This window comes from Myotis nattereri (assembly GCF_964212035.1).
Source record: "Myotis nattereri genome assembly, chromosome: 2".
NCBI lineage: Eukaryota > Metazoa > Chordata > Mammalia > Chiroptera > Vespertilionidae > Myotis > Myotis nattereri.
Window position 1 is genome coordinate 24558203 of NC_138076.1, and position 13839 is coordinate 24572041.

General features: G+C 35.8%; 1 protein-coding gene across 1 annotated transcript in view; it reads right to left on the reverse strand.

Annotated features, from left to right (window-relative positions):
• Positions 1-434: 434 nt before the first annotated feature.
• Positions 435-13839, reverse strand: part of LOC308512651 (disintegrin and metalloproteinase domain-containing protein 2-like) — a gene marked incomplete at both ends in the record, with an annotated part of 83012 nt that continues 69607 nt past the window's right edge. The window contains 4 exon segments of the mRNA XM_081082251.1: positions 435-498; positions 1626-1785; positions 10517-10664; positions 10910-10984. Of these exon segments, the coding sequence (XP_080938377.1) occupies positions 435-498; positions 1626-1785; positions 10517-10664; positions 10910-10984 (447 nt within the window).

The window sequence follows — 13839 nt, forward strand, 5'->3', positions numbered from 1 at the left end:
TGTACTTTTTCTTTTCCATTTTTCTTGTTCATCAAAGATAATTGCTCTGAAAAAATAAAGGGGAAAAGTCACCTGTATGCCCAATAAAATTAAAAATTGTGGTTAATTCAACAAATAGCATAAGGGTAACCTCATTATAGAGTTCTATAATGTAATTTATTTTAACCAATATTTGAATACATAAATGCTAAAGCATTAAATCATTTAAAAATGTTAAAAGATAACACTGCAAGAAATTTTAAATGATGAATTGAATACCATTTATGCTTACTAATCGTGATGCAGCCTACACCATTGAAAAATATTCTCCAATTTGTCATTATACCCATCTATATGACTACCGCCATTTAATATATATTTGTATTATTTACATTTATCTAATACATTAAATTTTCTCTGTCTCTTCATCTTATCCTTAAAATATTTTATACTCACTATGATATTATGGAGTCTCTGTTTTCCAGGCTACTCTGGGGTTCACTCTCACTTTCAAGTTCCCTATACATTTAAAAACAAATATAATCACTTAAAATTATATTTTCTTTGAAAATTACAGTACAAAACTCTGCACTATCTGTCTGTACTGAAACAGTTTTGAATTCCTTTCTGAGATCTGGGAGCAGCCACTACTTGAGACTACTTTATCACTGAAATAATCTCTCACTGGTAATTAAGAGTAACATGAGAAAGAAAGCACAGTAATATAAGTTTACCTGAAAATGAACTTAGATATTTTTACATTTATAACGCTATTAGCTAAATAACTTTAAACTTTTTTGACATTTATCTTCTGCCCTGTTTCTTTTATTTATTTATTTATTTAATTTTTTTCAATTGCAGTTTACTTTCAATATTATTTTGTATTAGTTTCAGGTATACAGCCTAGCAGTTAGACAATCATATCTTTTACAGTGCTCCCACAATATTCCCAGTACCCACCTGGCACCATACATACATAGTTATTACAATATTATTGGCTATTTTCCCCATGCTATACTTTACATTCCCATGACTATTTTGTATCTACCAATTGTACTTCTTAATCTTTTCACCTTTTTCACCTAGCTCCCAACCTCTATCCCTCTGGCAACCATCAGTCTATTCTCTTTATGAGTCTCTTTCAATTTTGATTATTTACTTATTTTGTTCTTTAGGTATCACATATTGGTGAAATTTATATGGTACTCATCTTTCTCTGACTGACGTATTTCACTAACTACTCTCCTGGATTTCTTTGCTACCTTTTAATAAAATAGTGTATGCAAAATTCCTTGAAATATATAAATATCAAAAATAAAGTGGTAATGTTCAACACATAGTTAATAATTAAGATGAAATAATAAAAAGAGGTAAACAAACATTAACTAGAAGTAATTTTGACTTAATTTTACCTCTAACAGAGTCCAAGTTGTTATAAAATTAAAATTTTGGACATTTAAAAAAATTATGTTCATTATTCATTATATTAATCCTTAATATATTAGGAAGTATTAAATTTCCATATAAAGATAAAATTAAATATGAATTATTACTTGTAACATTTTCATAATGTTATTTATTAATAAGTTACTATGAATATTAACAAGTTATAAAAATAATAAATCTTAGATATAAAATCAATATACTCATCGCTTGTATAGTCCTCAGTTTTCCATTTCTTTCTTTGTAAATAAACTTTTACCAGGGTTATTATCATAATACTGAGAATAACACAAAAAGGAATGAGTAGGAAAAATGGCCATCTCGTAGGTTTGGAAGGATAAACATTCTCAACATAGAATCTTTCTAGGAAAGAAAACAATGATTTAAAAGTAATTATGAGGAATATAGCAAAGACATGTTTGTTTTTCAATATAACTATTAGAATAAACTTTTAGCTATTTAATAATTTTATAATTAATATTTTAATGAAGTAGATAAGTTGACAGTTTTAGTGCCCAAGGAGATTTCTAATTCTGACAATAGTAGTTCTATCCCTTGCTTTTGATTGAGCATCTTCTATCCATGTACTCTGTTTAGAACTGTTTGGTAATATAGATGAAAAGAATGAAAGTGTGATCTTTGTATAAGTGAGTTTTTCTCAATTTCTATTTTTAGTAAGAAATAATGTATATTTAAGAATATTTTAGTAAAGTCCAAATTTTCTATTATTGCATTGATATATATTTTTATATTTTATCTATGAAATTATTTTATATCCCAAGATCATATAAATTTTTTTCTGTTTCTTTCAAGAAGATTTATACTTTCTGCTTCTTTCTTTAGATTTATTCCATATCAATAGTTAATTAACTTGAGATTTTTTAGGTTGTTTTGGCTTATGTTGGTATCCAGTTGTAATAGTACAATGTTTTGAAATGTCTTTCCTTACACATTAAACTATCTTTGTACTTTTTTTGAAAAAATAACTAACCTTATATTAATGGATAAATTTATAGCCTCCTTATCTATCTATCTATCTATCTATCTATCATCTATCTATCTATCTATCATCTATCTAAAACCATAATATGCAAATTGACTGGATAGCAGAATGACTGGCCAACTATGATGTCCACTGACCACCAGGGGGCAAACGCTCAATGCAGGAGCTGCCCCCAGCCCACAGGCCCAGACCGCTCGATGGAGAACCGGGAACCAGGGGTGGGTGGTGGCAGACACAGGAGGCACCGGGGCCCTGATTGCCCTGCCAGTTGCCCCACACACAGAGGTGGTGGGGGGAGGGGTTAGCTAACAAGCAGGAACAGCCAACCTCTCAGTCCTTCCTCCCAGCCAGTAGGATCCAATCGCCAATGGGGAACTGGGAACCAGGGGTGTGTGGCGGCAGATGTGGGCTGATTGCCCTGCCGGTTGTCCCACACACAGAGGGTGACCAGCAGCAGCAGCAGCAGCAGTGGGGGGTGGGGGAGGGTGGGGGAGGTGCGCCTGGCAGCTGGAGAAGATTGGCCCTGATCACAGGCCAGACCTAGGGACCCTACCTGTGCATGAATTTCATGCGCCAAGCCTCTAGTTTCATTATATTGATCTACTTGCATATTTATCCTATACAAATGCCACACTGTCTTGATTAATTTAACTCTAAACTAAATTTATACTATACTAAATTCAATATAAGGCAATGAGACAAATAGACTAAATAGTCCTTCATTTTCATTCTTTTTCAGAGTTGTTTGATTATTCTAAGTGCTCTTTTGTTTATTATAGAATCAAACTATTAACATATAAAAACAAAAACAATCTACAGATTCAATGCAATCCCCATTAAATACCAACAGCATATTTCAAAGATCTAGAACAAACTCTCCAAAAATTCATATGGAATAAAAAAAGACCCCGAATAGCCACAGCAATCCTGAGAAAGAAGAACAAAGTAGGAAGGATCACAATACCAGATATCAAGCTATATTACAAAGCCACGGTTCTCAAAACTGCCTGGTACTGGCACAAGAACAGACATATAGACCAGTGGAACAGAACAGAGAACCCAGAAATCGACACAAGCCATTATGCTCAATTAATATTTGACAAAGGAGGCAAGAGCATACAATGGAGTCAAGATAGCCTCTTCAGTAAATAGTGCTGGGAAATTTGGTCAGATAAATGCAAATAAATGAAAGTAGATCACCAACCTACACCATACACAAAAGCAAACTCAAAATAGATAAAGGACTTAAATGTAAGACTGGAAACCATAAAAATCCTACAAGACTCCATAGGCAGAAAAATAGCAGACATATGTCATAGCAATATCTTTACTGACACAGCTCCTAGGGCAATGGAGATTAAGAAGAAAATAAACAAATGGAGCTACATCCAAGTAAAAAGCTTCTGCACAGTAAAAGAAACGGTCAACAAAACAAGAAAGCCCACTGCATGAGAGAACATATTTGCCAACGTTATTTCCGATAAGGGTTTGATCTCCAAAATTTACCGAGAACTTATGCAACTTAACCAAAGGAAGATAAACGATCCAATCAAAAAATGGGCAAAGGTTCTAAATAGACACTTTTCAATAGAAGACATAGAGAAGGCCCAGAGGCATATGAAAACATGCTCAAAGTCACTAATTATCAGAGAGATGCAAATCAAAACAACAATGAGGTACCATCTCACACCCGTCAGAATGGCTATCATCGAGAATCAACAAATGACAAGTGCTGGCAAGGATGTGGAGAAAAAGGAATGCTCCTGCACTGCTGGTGGGAATGCAGACTGGTGCAGCCACTGTGGAAGACAGTATGGAGTTTCCTCAGAAAGTTAAAAATGGAACTCCCATTTGACCCAGTAATTCCACTTCTAGGACTATACGCCAAGAAGCCAGAAACACCATTCAGAAAGGATATATGCACCCCTATGTTCATAGCAGCACAATTTACAATAGCTAAGATTTGGAAACAGCCCAAGTGCCCATCAGCAGATGAGTAGGTTAAAAAACTGTGATACATCTGCTGGGGTCCTGCCCCAGCAGGTCCAGGGATCCCCAAAGGTGTGGACGGAGTTGGTGAAGAAGGAATGACATGGAGACAGCGTTCAGTTGATCAGCAGCCTAGCCAGGATCTCCAGCCAAGTTCTGGTCTGGATCTCCAGAGAGGTTCTGCTTAAGATCTCCAGCCAGGTTTTTTGTCCATGTTCTCTTGCTAGGTTCTCCAGGTTCTCCAGCCAGGTTCTGTGTCCATGTTGTCTTGCTAGGTTCTCCAGCCAGGTTCTGTAGCCATGTTCCCTCACTAGGTTCTCCGGCCAGGTTCTCTCCAGGTTCTCCAGCCAGGTTCAGTCACCAGGTTCTAGTCAGGTTCTCTTGCCAATTTCTGTAGTCAGGTTCAGTCCAGGATCTTTTGCTATGTTCTCTCACTAGGTTCTGTCTCTAGGTTCTGAGGCCAGTTTCTGTCCAGGATCTTTTGCCATGTTCTCTCCAGTGAAGTTCTTCTGTCTCTAGTGAACGTTCTGTGTAGGTTCTGTGCCAATTTCTGTCTCTCTCTCTGTCTTCTAAGTTCTGTCTGTTGTTGTCTTGTTTCAACTGTATTTATACCAGTTGATTCCAATCCTATCAATCTCTATTTCAAAGGTTAGGGCGTTTCTTATCTCCATTCCAGGGAGTAAAGATTATGTAGCTTAAGCATGATTATTCGTAGTTAAAGTGATTAATTACCCGCCTGGCACTTAGTTAAGGGATTTTATTCCCTCCCTAACTTCAGGGGAAAATCCCTACTTGGGGAAACAACCTTTCTCAGAGAGGCATCCCCTCCCTGACTTCAGGGAAAAATTCCTACCTGGGGAAACAACCTTTCTCGGAGAGGTGACCTTGGTTAAAACACACAGCGCTAAGGGGAGCAAACATATTAAGAACAGTATGCTATATACGCCAGGTCCCTTGAAACATATGCTGTGCAGATGTTTCTTTCCTGCAGCGACTGTGTCAAGCAGCAAGGATGCACCGGCTTCCGGCATACATCTACACAATGGAATACAATGCTGCTATAAAAAAGAAGGAACTTTTACTACTACCATTTGCAACAGCATGGATGGAACTGGAGAGCGTTATGCTAAGTGAAATAAGCCAGTAAGAGAAAGATAAATATCACGTGATCTCACTCATGTGTGGGATATAATGATCAACATAATTTGATGAACAAGAATAGATCCAGAGACAAATGGTAGGGGAGTAGGGGGTTAGAGAGCAACCCAAGGACTTGTATGCATGCATATTAGCATAACCAATAACACAGGAACTGTGGCGGTGGAGGCTTGCCCAAGGTGGGAATGGCTGGGGGGAGGGGTTAATTTGGGGAAAAGAAGACATATATAAAACTTTAGACAATAAAAATCTACACTAATAAAAGACAAAGATACTAATTGACTGTACCTCTGCTAAGCCCAAGCCATGCCCACCAGCCAATCAGAGCAACTATATGCAAATTAACCTAACCAAGATGGCAGCCGGCAGCCACGGAGCTGGAGCAAGCCGAGGCTTGGTTGCTCCCGCGATAGACGCAGCCAAGCTTCCTGCGTGCCCTGGCCGGCTGTGGCCTCCATACAAGGCGACAAAGTTTCAATTATAGAAGCTAAATAAATCCCAGATACATGCTTCCAGCTAGCCTCCACTGGGAACTTGGGTGCCTGGGGGCCGTGGCCAGCAAACATCCATCAGCCCCTCACCTAGGCTGGCCACACCCTCATGGGGTGAGGGTCCCTGCTGGGGGGCTTGACCAGCCTGCAAACAGCCATTGGCCACTCACCCAGGCTGGCCAGGCACCCCAGCGGGACCCCCACCCTGATCCGGGACACCCTTCAGGGTAAACCAGCTGGCCCCCTCCCATGCACCAGGCCTCTATCCTATATAATAAAAGGGTAATATGCAAATTGACCCTAACAGCAGAACGACTGGGAATCACTGGTCACTATGACACACACTGACCACCAGGGGGCAGATGCTCAATGCAGGAGCTGCCCCCTGGTGGTCAGTGCACTCCCACAGGGGGAGCTCTGCTCAGCCACAAGCAAGGCTGATGGCTGCTAGCACAGCGGTGGTGTGGGAGCCTCTCCTGCCTCCTCAGCAGTGCTAAGGATGTGTGACTGCAGCTTAGGCCTGCTCCCGCTGGCAAGTGGACATTCCCTGAGGGCTCCCAGGCTGCCAGAGGGATGTCTGACTGCCAGCTTAGGCCCAATCCCCGGGGAGTGGGCCTAAGACAGCAGGTGGTCATCAACCGAGGGGTCCCAGACTGAGAGAGGGAATAGGCCGGGCTGAGGGACCCTCCCGAGTGCACAAATTTTTGTGCACCGAGCCTCTAGTAATAATAATAAAAATATAAACAGTAAACTTATTTAAAAACCAAAAAACATAAAATGCTGCATGCTTTTATGCTTTTTTAAATCTATAGATTTAATTTGCTGAGAATTTAAATTTTAATAATAATAAGCCTTGCAATTGATTAATATGGCATGTTTCTTCATTTATTCATGTGTTTAATATTTATCTACATTTTGTTTTAGTTCAGTGCTAAGGTTTTGCGTATTATTTGTTAAATTCATACCTAATATTTTTTATTTTTATGGTATTGTAAATCGTTGGTTTTCATTTACTACTACTATTATATAATAATAGTAATGATTTCTGAACATTGTTTTTGAACTTTCAGAAAATATTATTTCTGGAAGAGTTTTTGTAGACTCTTCAGGACTTTCTATGTAATTACCCATATCATCTGCAGTCTTATTTAATTCTTTCCAATCTTCATGTTCCTAATTTCTTGTTATTTTGCAATGTATTTCACTGGCTAGAGCTTATTGTGAAATGTTGAATAGACATAGTAATAGCAGACTTTATTCTCTTGTTAATATTTTGGGAAAAATAATATATATGTTTCATTATAAAATATATTAACTATGTAGTTTTGCTGCTGCTTTTTTATCAGATTGATGAAGTTTACTTATATTAGTAGTTTACTGTTTTTTTAAAATAATCATGACTAGGTGATGAATTTTTGTCAAATGAATTTTCTGCATGAAATAAAAAAATAATATACTTTAAAAATTTTTGTTGATTTAGAGAACTGTACTGATTGACTTTCAAATGATAAAACAGTCCTGTGTCCCTAAAATAAACCCCAGATAGTCTGGATGGTTATCTTTTCAATATAGATAACTATATATCACAAGGAAATGTTTTCTTGAGAATGTTTATATCTATGTTCATGAAATAAATTATTCTGTAATTTTTTAAACTTCGTCTGGATTTGGCACCAGGGTTATGTTTACCTCATGCAATGACATACTAGGATTTCTCCAACCTAGCTATTTTAAATAGTATTTCTTCCTTGAAAATACTTAGTGGAATTAATCTGTATGTTTTCCATTTAGACTTGTATTTTTTAAATTTGTGTTGGTGGTGATTTTTAAAAATCATAAACCTACAGATCTAAAAAGTTTGTATTTCTGGTTTCTTGGTACTACCCTTTATTTATAACTATTTCCATTAGAAATAGCCCCTTTCATATCTGAGTAGCTTCTTTCCTGTAATTGATTGGACTCAAAGAGCATACATGCTATTCAGATCACTTTCAGTCTGAACTGATATAATTTCTCTTAAAATGTGTGAATATTTTGTGTATCAAATAAAAATACACCCTGGGAAGCAGTTGAGTATTTGCTCCCCAGCATATGTTGTCAATTTGGCTCTAATAAACACATATAAAAAAAAAACTTATATAAGAATGCAAGACAATAATAATAATAATAATAATGCCCTATTAAATAAATGCCACACCCACAAATCTTTTTGAGATAAGCATTTTTCTATATTGGGCTGGTGAGGCTGCCATGGAATAACATATTTAAGTAGCCTTTTTATTTGAGAGTTTTGTAAGGCATTCCAATGCAATACTTAGAAGGATTTTTTTTAGATAAAGATATCTAAGAGGCATCACTTCAAGTTTTACTGAGATTGTCACAGAAGGGTTTTTACATTCATGTGCTTGAGTTAATTTTATTTGAGAACAAATTTTATTGCTTAATATCTCAAATTTGGCTGTTAGACATTTTTTACTTTAAGAAAATTTTTCTAGAACATATAGGAATAGTTATTTTCTTTTGCAAACCCAAAAAATAAATAAATAACTGCTTTACCTTTGCTCTACATTTTCCTTAAAAATTGATTATTACCATCTTCTTATATTTAATCATAGGTAATGTAAGTTACCTACCTGCAAATCTTTACAATCTACCGAGTAATCTTGAAAATCAGAAATATGAATTATATTTTCCACCTTACCACAGGCAGTAATGATGCCAAGTAACTTATTAATTCATAATAAAACTAAATTTTCCAACTTATAATAATATTATTTTGAATTGCTCACCAACTGTCTTCTGAGGACAGTTTTATCATATACTGATAGCTTTCAATAGTTTCCTACAGTTCTTTCTACCACACATCATCCAATGCCAAAGCTAATGCCACACATATTTAGATACTTGTTATATAAGTACACCTTCTGGTGTCAAATTATTTTCATTTATATATCAGAAAGATATATAGATGTGATAGATATATGATGATAGATAGCTAGATACTAGATAGATAGATAGATAGATAGATAGATAGATAGATAGAGGGAGCTGTGTAAGCAACTACAAATTTAATAACTTAAAACATTCATTTAAAATTGATCATTGTGTGGGTCATCAATTTGGGAAGGGCTTAGTTGTGTAGTTGTGGTTTTGTGCCTCAATGTAATCAAATTTCATACAGAGCAAATGAGTTTCAACAGAATAAGTGGTCCAAGAAAGAGAACCCAGAATTTATATTCTAAAAGACCCAGTCAGAATCTGTAGTAAGACTATGGCAGTCCCAGAATCTCACTTCTGAACATTTTATTGATTAATCATATCACTAAGGTCAACCTAGATTCTAGCAAAAGAGTGGTCTCCTCTGCTCATTGGGGAAATGGCATGTGTGTGGATGAACAGAAGCAATTAATTTCAATTGATTTCAACATAAGCTACTGCCGGTTAATTGTTACTACTAAAATGGAAACAGTTTGATAATGCTTAAATATTATATTGTTATAATTTAGTAATCTATTACACATGGTCTTAAACAATGAAATGAATGTGGAAATGTTACGAACTACCTTTGGCACAAAATCTGGTAAAACCTGCTTTAATTATATGCAAATTTAGATTTTTATATCAAGTCTGGCCCTATGCATCATTGGATATGCTGGCTTGCTCCAAGGTCCATTCCTGCAGTGAACAAAAACAATTATAGGATACTACATTCCCCCAGTTCATTGACTTTTTGTCTTCTCGTTAGATTTAGCCAATGGAAGTCACTGGATAAAATTTAGAGTATCAGAAGAGTAAAATATCCATGGTTTTTATCCCCTTTCCTCTCCTACATCACTAATAATGGCTGTGAATGCTCCATATCTCTACCTCATGCCAGACAGCACCTCTCCTTGTAATTTACATACTAATATATAGATTTGACTAAAGTTCTATGTCATTCCACATGGCTCAGATTCTGGTTCCAGAAATGCCACCTCCTTTTATTGTCCCAGTAGGCCCAAGAAGTAATGAATTTCTGCTCTTGCTAATCTCTCGTTTGCTTCACCATTCTCTGATTGGTTTTTATCTCTGCTATTACATTACTCTCTGTAAGTAAAACATAAGTTGAATAGACTGTCAAACCTCAGAGGGAAGGTAGGGGAAGGTAGGGGCAAGGGGGAGAGATCAACCAAAGGACGTGTATGCATGCATATAAGCCTAACCAATGGACACAGACACCAGGGGGGTGAGGTCATGAGTAGGCGGATGGAGGGGCAATGGGGGGATAAGGGCACATATGTGATACCTTAATCAATAAAGAAAAAACATAACTATATATGATTTATTATTTGATGTTCAGACATAATCTAAATATAAATCTATAGACAAAGCAGCATGTATTTCTTTAATTTAATAAGTTAAAATAAGTTAAGATGTGTTTTAATTGTGTTTTCAATTAGCTTTTATTACTTACCAAGATTACGGGCCTGGGCTGGTGTTGTTGCAACAGCTAGAAAATTGCCACTGTCAACACTCCCGCCAGGAAATGAATCTTTTTCACTTTGGCAATCTGGTGGTAAATATTTGGGATTACAGTGGCAGTGTTTTTTATTATTGCATACCTGAAAACAGGAAAAAATATAAATAGTTCAAATTATTTGTGTACAACTAGAATTTTAAAATAATACTTAAGTCAGATAAGACCGATTTTCTTATGTGGCTTATGAATACATGAGTGCGTGCATGCGTGCGTGCGTGTGTGTGTGTGTGTGTGTGTGTGTGTGTGTGTGTGTTCAGCTGTGTGTGTGCTTTCCGAGGATCACTCTCAGTGATACCTATTCTTGTGTGTCATAAGACTGGTACTTACACCTTGATTGTGGCATTTTTGTGGAGTACAGTCATAGCCCAAGTCATTATTTATACACTTCTGTTTCCTGCACAACTAAAAAGGAAATAAGCCAAAATAAGTCAACTGAAATGGCATCTATATTTGTCATCTAATTAAGAGATATTGGTTTAAGAATAAATATTAATATACTAAGAATCAGTAATTTATAGTGCTACTATGTTTTTAGCACTAGATGAGACTCTGATTATCTGAGAGTAAACAAAACATTAAAAACATCTTCCCTGCTTTTGCTGGGATGGACGGTACAGACCTGAAATAAATAAAATCAAAGATTAACATGTGATAACTAGTGTAATGAAAAAAATAGTTATACTAAAAATACAGGGAAATAGTATGGAGCACTAACATTGAACAGAATTTAATCAAGCATAGAAATGAAAGGTACTTGTAGAAAAAGAAATAATATTTAAAATGACCCTACATTGGAAATAGTATGGGACCTTTGAAAAATATTAAGGGCAATGTAGCTGTTACACAGAAAACAGCCATTGAATGATTGATTAATATTTGAGTTCTTCAATGTGCTTGGCCCTGAACACACACACAGAGACACACACACACACACACAATTCTATTGTTCATATTACAGTAAAAAATATAGAAACACAAACACAGACCCCCCAAAAATATCCCTAAGCGTGATGAGACTGAAATTGTTATGGTAGGTTTGTGTAGGACCTTCTGATCTCAGTCAGAAAGTTGGCCTATTACCTATAAGCAATTGGTTTTTTTTAGAGATTTAATTGAAAATGGGAAGCCAATAAAAGTAGGTTTTGGAAAAGAAGATGGAAAGGCAGAAGAAAATGTAGAGAGATAAATTAGAATGTCATTACAATAGTCCAGGAAAATAACCATAGAGTGAAATTGAGTGGTATTAAACTTTAGATGAAAACCAGTAGTTGTATTTGAGATATAGTTAAAAAGTTTAATCCACCCAAGTTTAGTGATATATATGATGGAAAGACAGATGGGTCAATGACAACAAGGTTTCTAGCTTGTCTAACTCTTTTGGTTGCGGCACAATTAATTGAGATAGGGAAAGCTGGGCATAAAGTTCAAAAGTTTAAAATATTTACAATATTTTTTAAGACTTTTTTCAACTTGTAATATTACGTAAGACTATGCTTTAAAAATGAAAAATAATGTTTACTGCATTCATAGAAAGCCTTAGGGTAACTGATAATAAACCAAATAACACATAATTGGAAATACTATTTTTACAAAAGTTTTCTAAGTAACATTGGCAATATTTCTTTGGGATTCTTTTCTCTTGAAATATGTATGACCATAATGTACTAATTTTTAAGGCCGAAGAGTGAATAGAATCTGCTCACATAGATTTTGCTAAACATTACTGAGCATGGGGAATACATTATTGATAGTGTCTGATAATTATAGCAACACATAACTCTAAGACTTAGAAAGAAATATACTGATGACAAGTATAGTCAGGTTATTTTGAGTGGATGTGGAAATAGTCTAAACGTTCTAGCTCTGGATAGAGATTAGTGTTCCTGCAGTTAAAAACATATCTGTTCTGTTAGAATGATCCCTTAACAACTAACTAGAACTTAGGCAGAGAAGTTAGATATATAATTATCATAGCTGTTGTCCAGAAGAAGATAAACCTAATTCTCAGAATTGTTAAATAAATTCTTTGAGTCACACTAGAAAGTTGAGAAGGAATTATTGATATTGTTTCTGTGCAATGAAATTATTTTTTTCTGATTTAGCCTGTTTACTTCTGTTATACCATGGAGGAAGGCTAGGGAGAAACACCATCCAAAGGAAGAATCCATAAAACTGCAAAAATTATTTATCTCCACGTAAGAATAATGAAAATAATTGTTCTTCATCAAACTCTCTTAAACATATATATTTTTTAATTTTTATGAGACAAGAAATATAATGCATCTTCTTATTCTTGTCACTTAGGCATAGTAGGTTTCTGTAGAAACATTCTTGTATGGAGTGCCTAAAATGATGAGTAACACAAACAATATATATATATTCTTTTAAAATAAACACATCGTTGTTACCGAAAATAATGTAAAAGTTATTTTTAAGCTCAGAAAATGCAAGACAATGTGATTTCTCAAAGAATCAAATACTGAAGCCAGCATTATTCCAGTGGCCATCAGTGACCAGACATATAGGATTTAAATGATCATGTGCACCCTACACCAGTGACACTTATGAGCAGGTTTTACCTAATCTTGAAAAAAAAAATCTGAAGAGTAAAATAGTGCACTAGGAAGTCCCAAATTGTTTTCCCTTGGAGATATTTTTTTAAAAAGAAGGAAGAAAGAGAGGGAGGAAGGGAGATAGGAAGGAAGGAAACCTATAGGAACTAGGGAAGCAGTCTAAGATCTAAAGCAACCAAGCAAATCCCAATCAAGAGAAAGCCAAAAAGGTAGAAACCTTTGTGGCTTTTTTGTTCAACCTTGTGTCGCTCCTTTGGCACAGTCTTGGTTTGAAGAAGCTGAGTTCCCAATTCCCTCCCTACACTGAAGGGAGCAGAAAAAACCATATTTTCAATATTACATCTGAGAAGTTCCTGAGGACTTGTCTCGTTTACCTAATTTAAATCTCAAATGGAGAGATGCAATGGACACTGCTCAGGAAGATAGACTTTGCAGACACCTGGGGCAAGAGATTATTGGTGGAGACATACAATAGATCCCTTAAAGCCCCAAAGAAATGCTTGCATGGGACTATTTGGAATAATAAGACATTTAAAGCATTCATAAATGTGGGAAATCAAAAAAGTCATACAGAGGCCCTGGAAAGATGCATATTACAAAAGTTATCAGGCCACAGCTTTCTCCACAGGCTGATGCCAAGGGTCAGAGCTACCCAACAAATTAGTACAGGACTGTCCCTGCCCA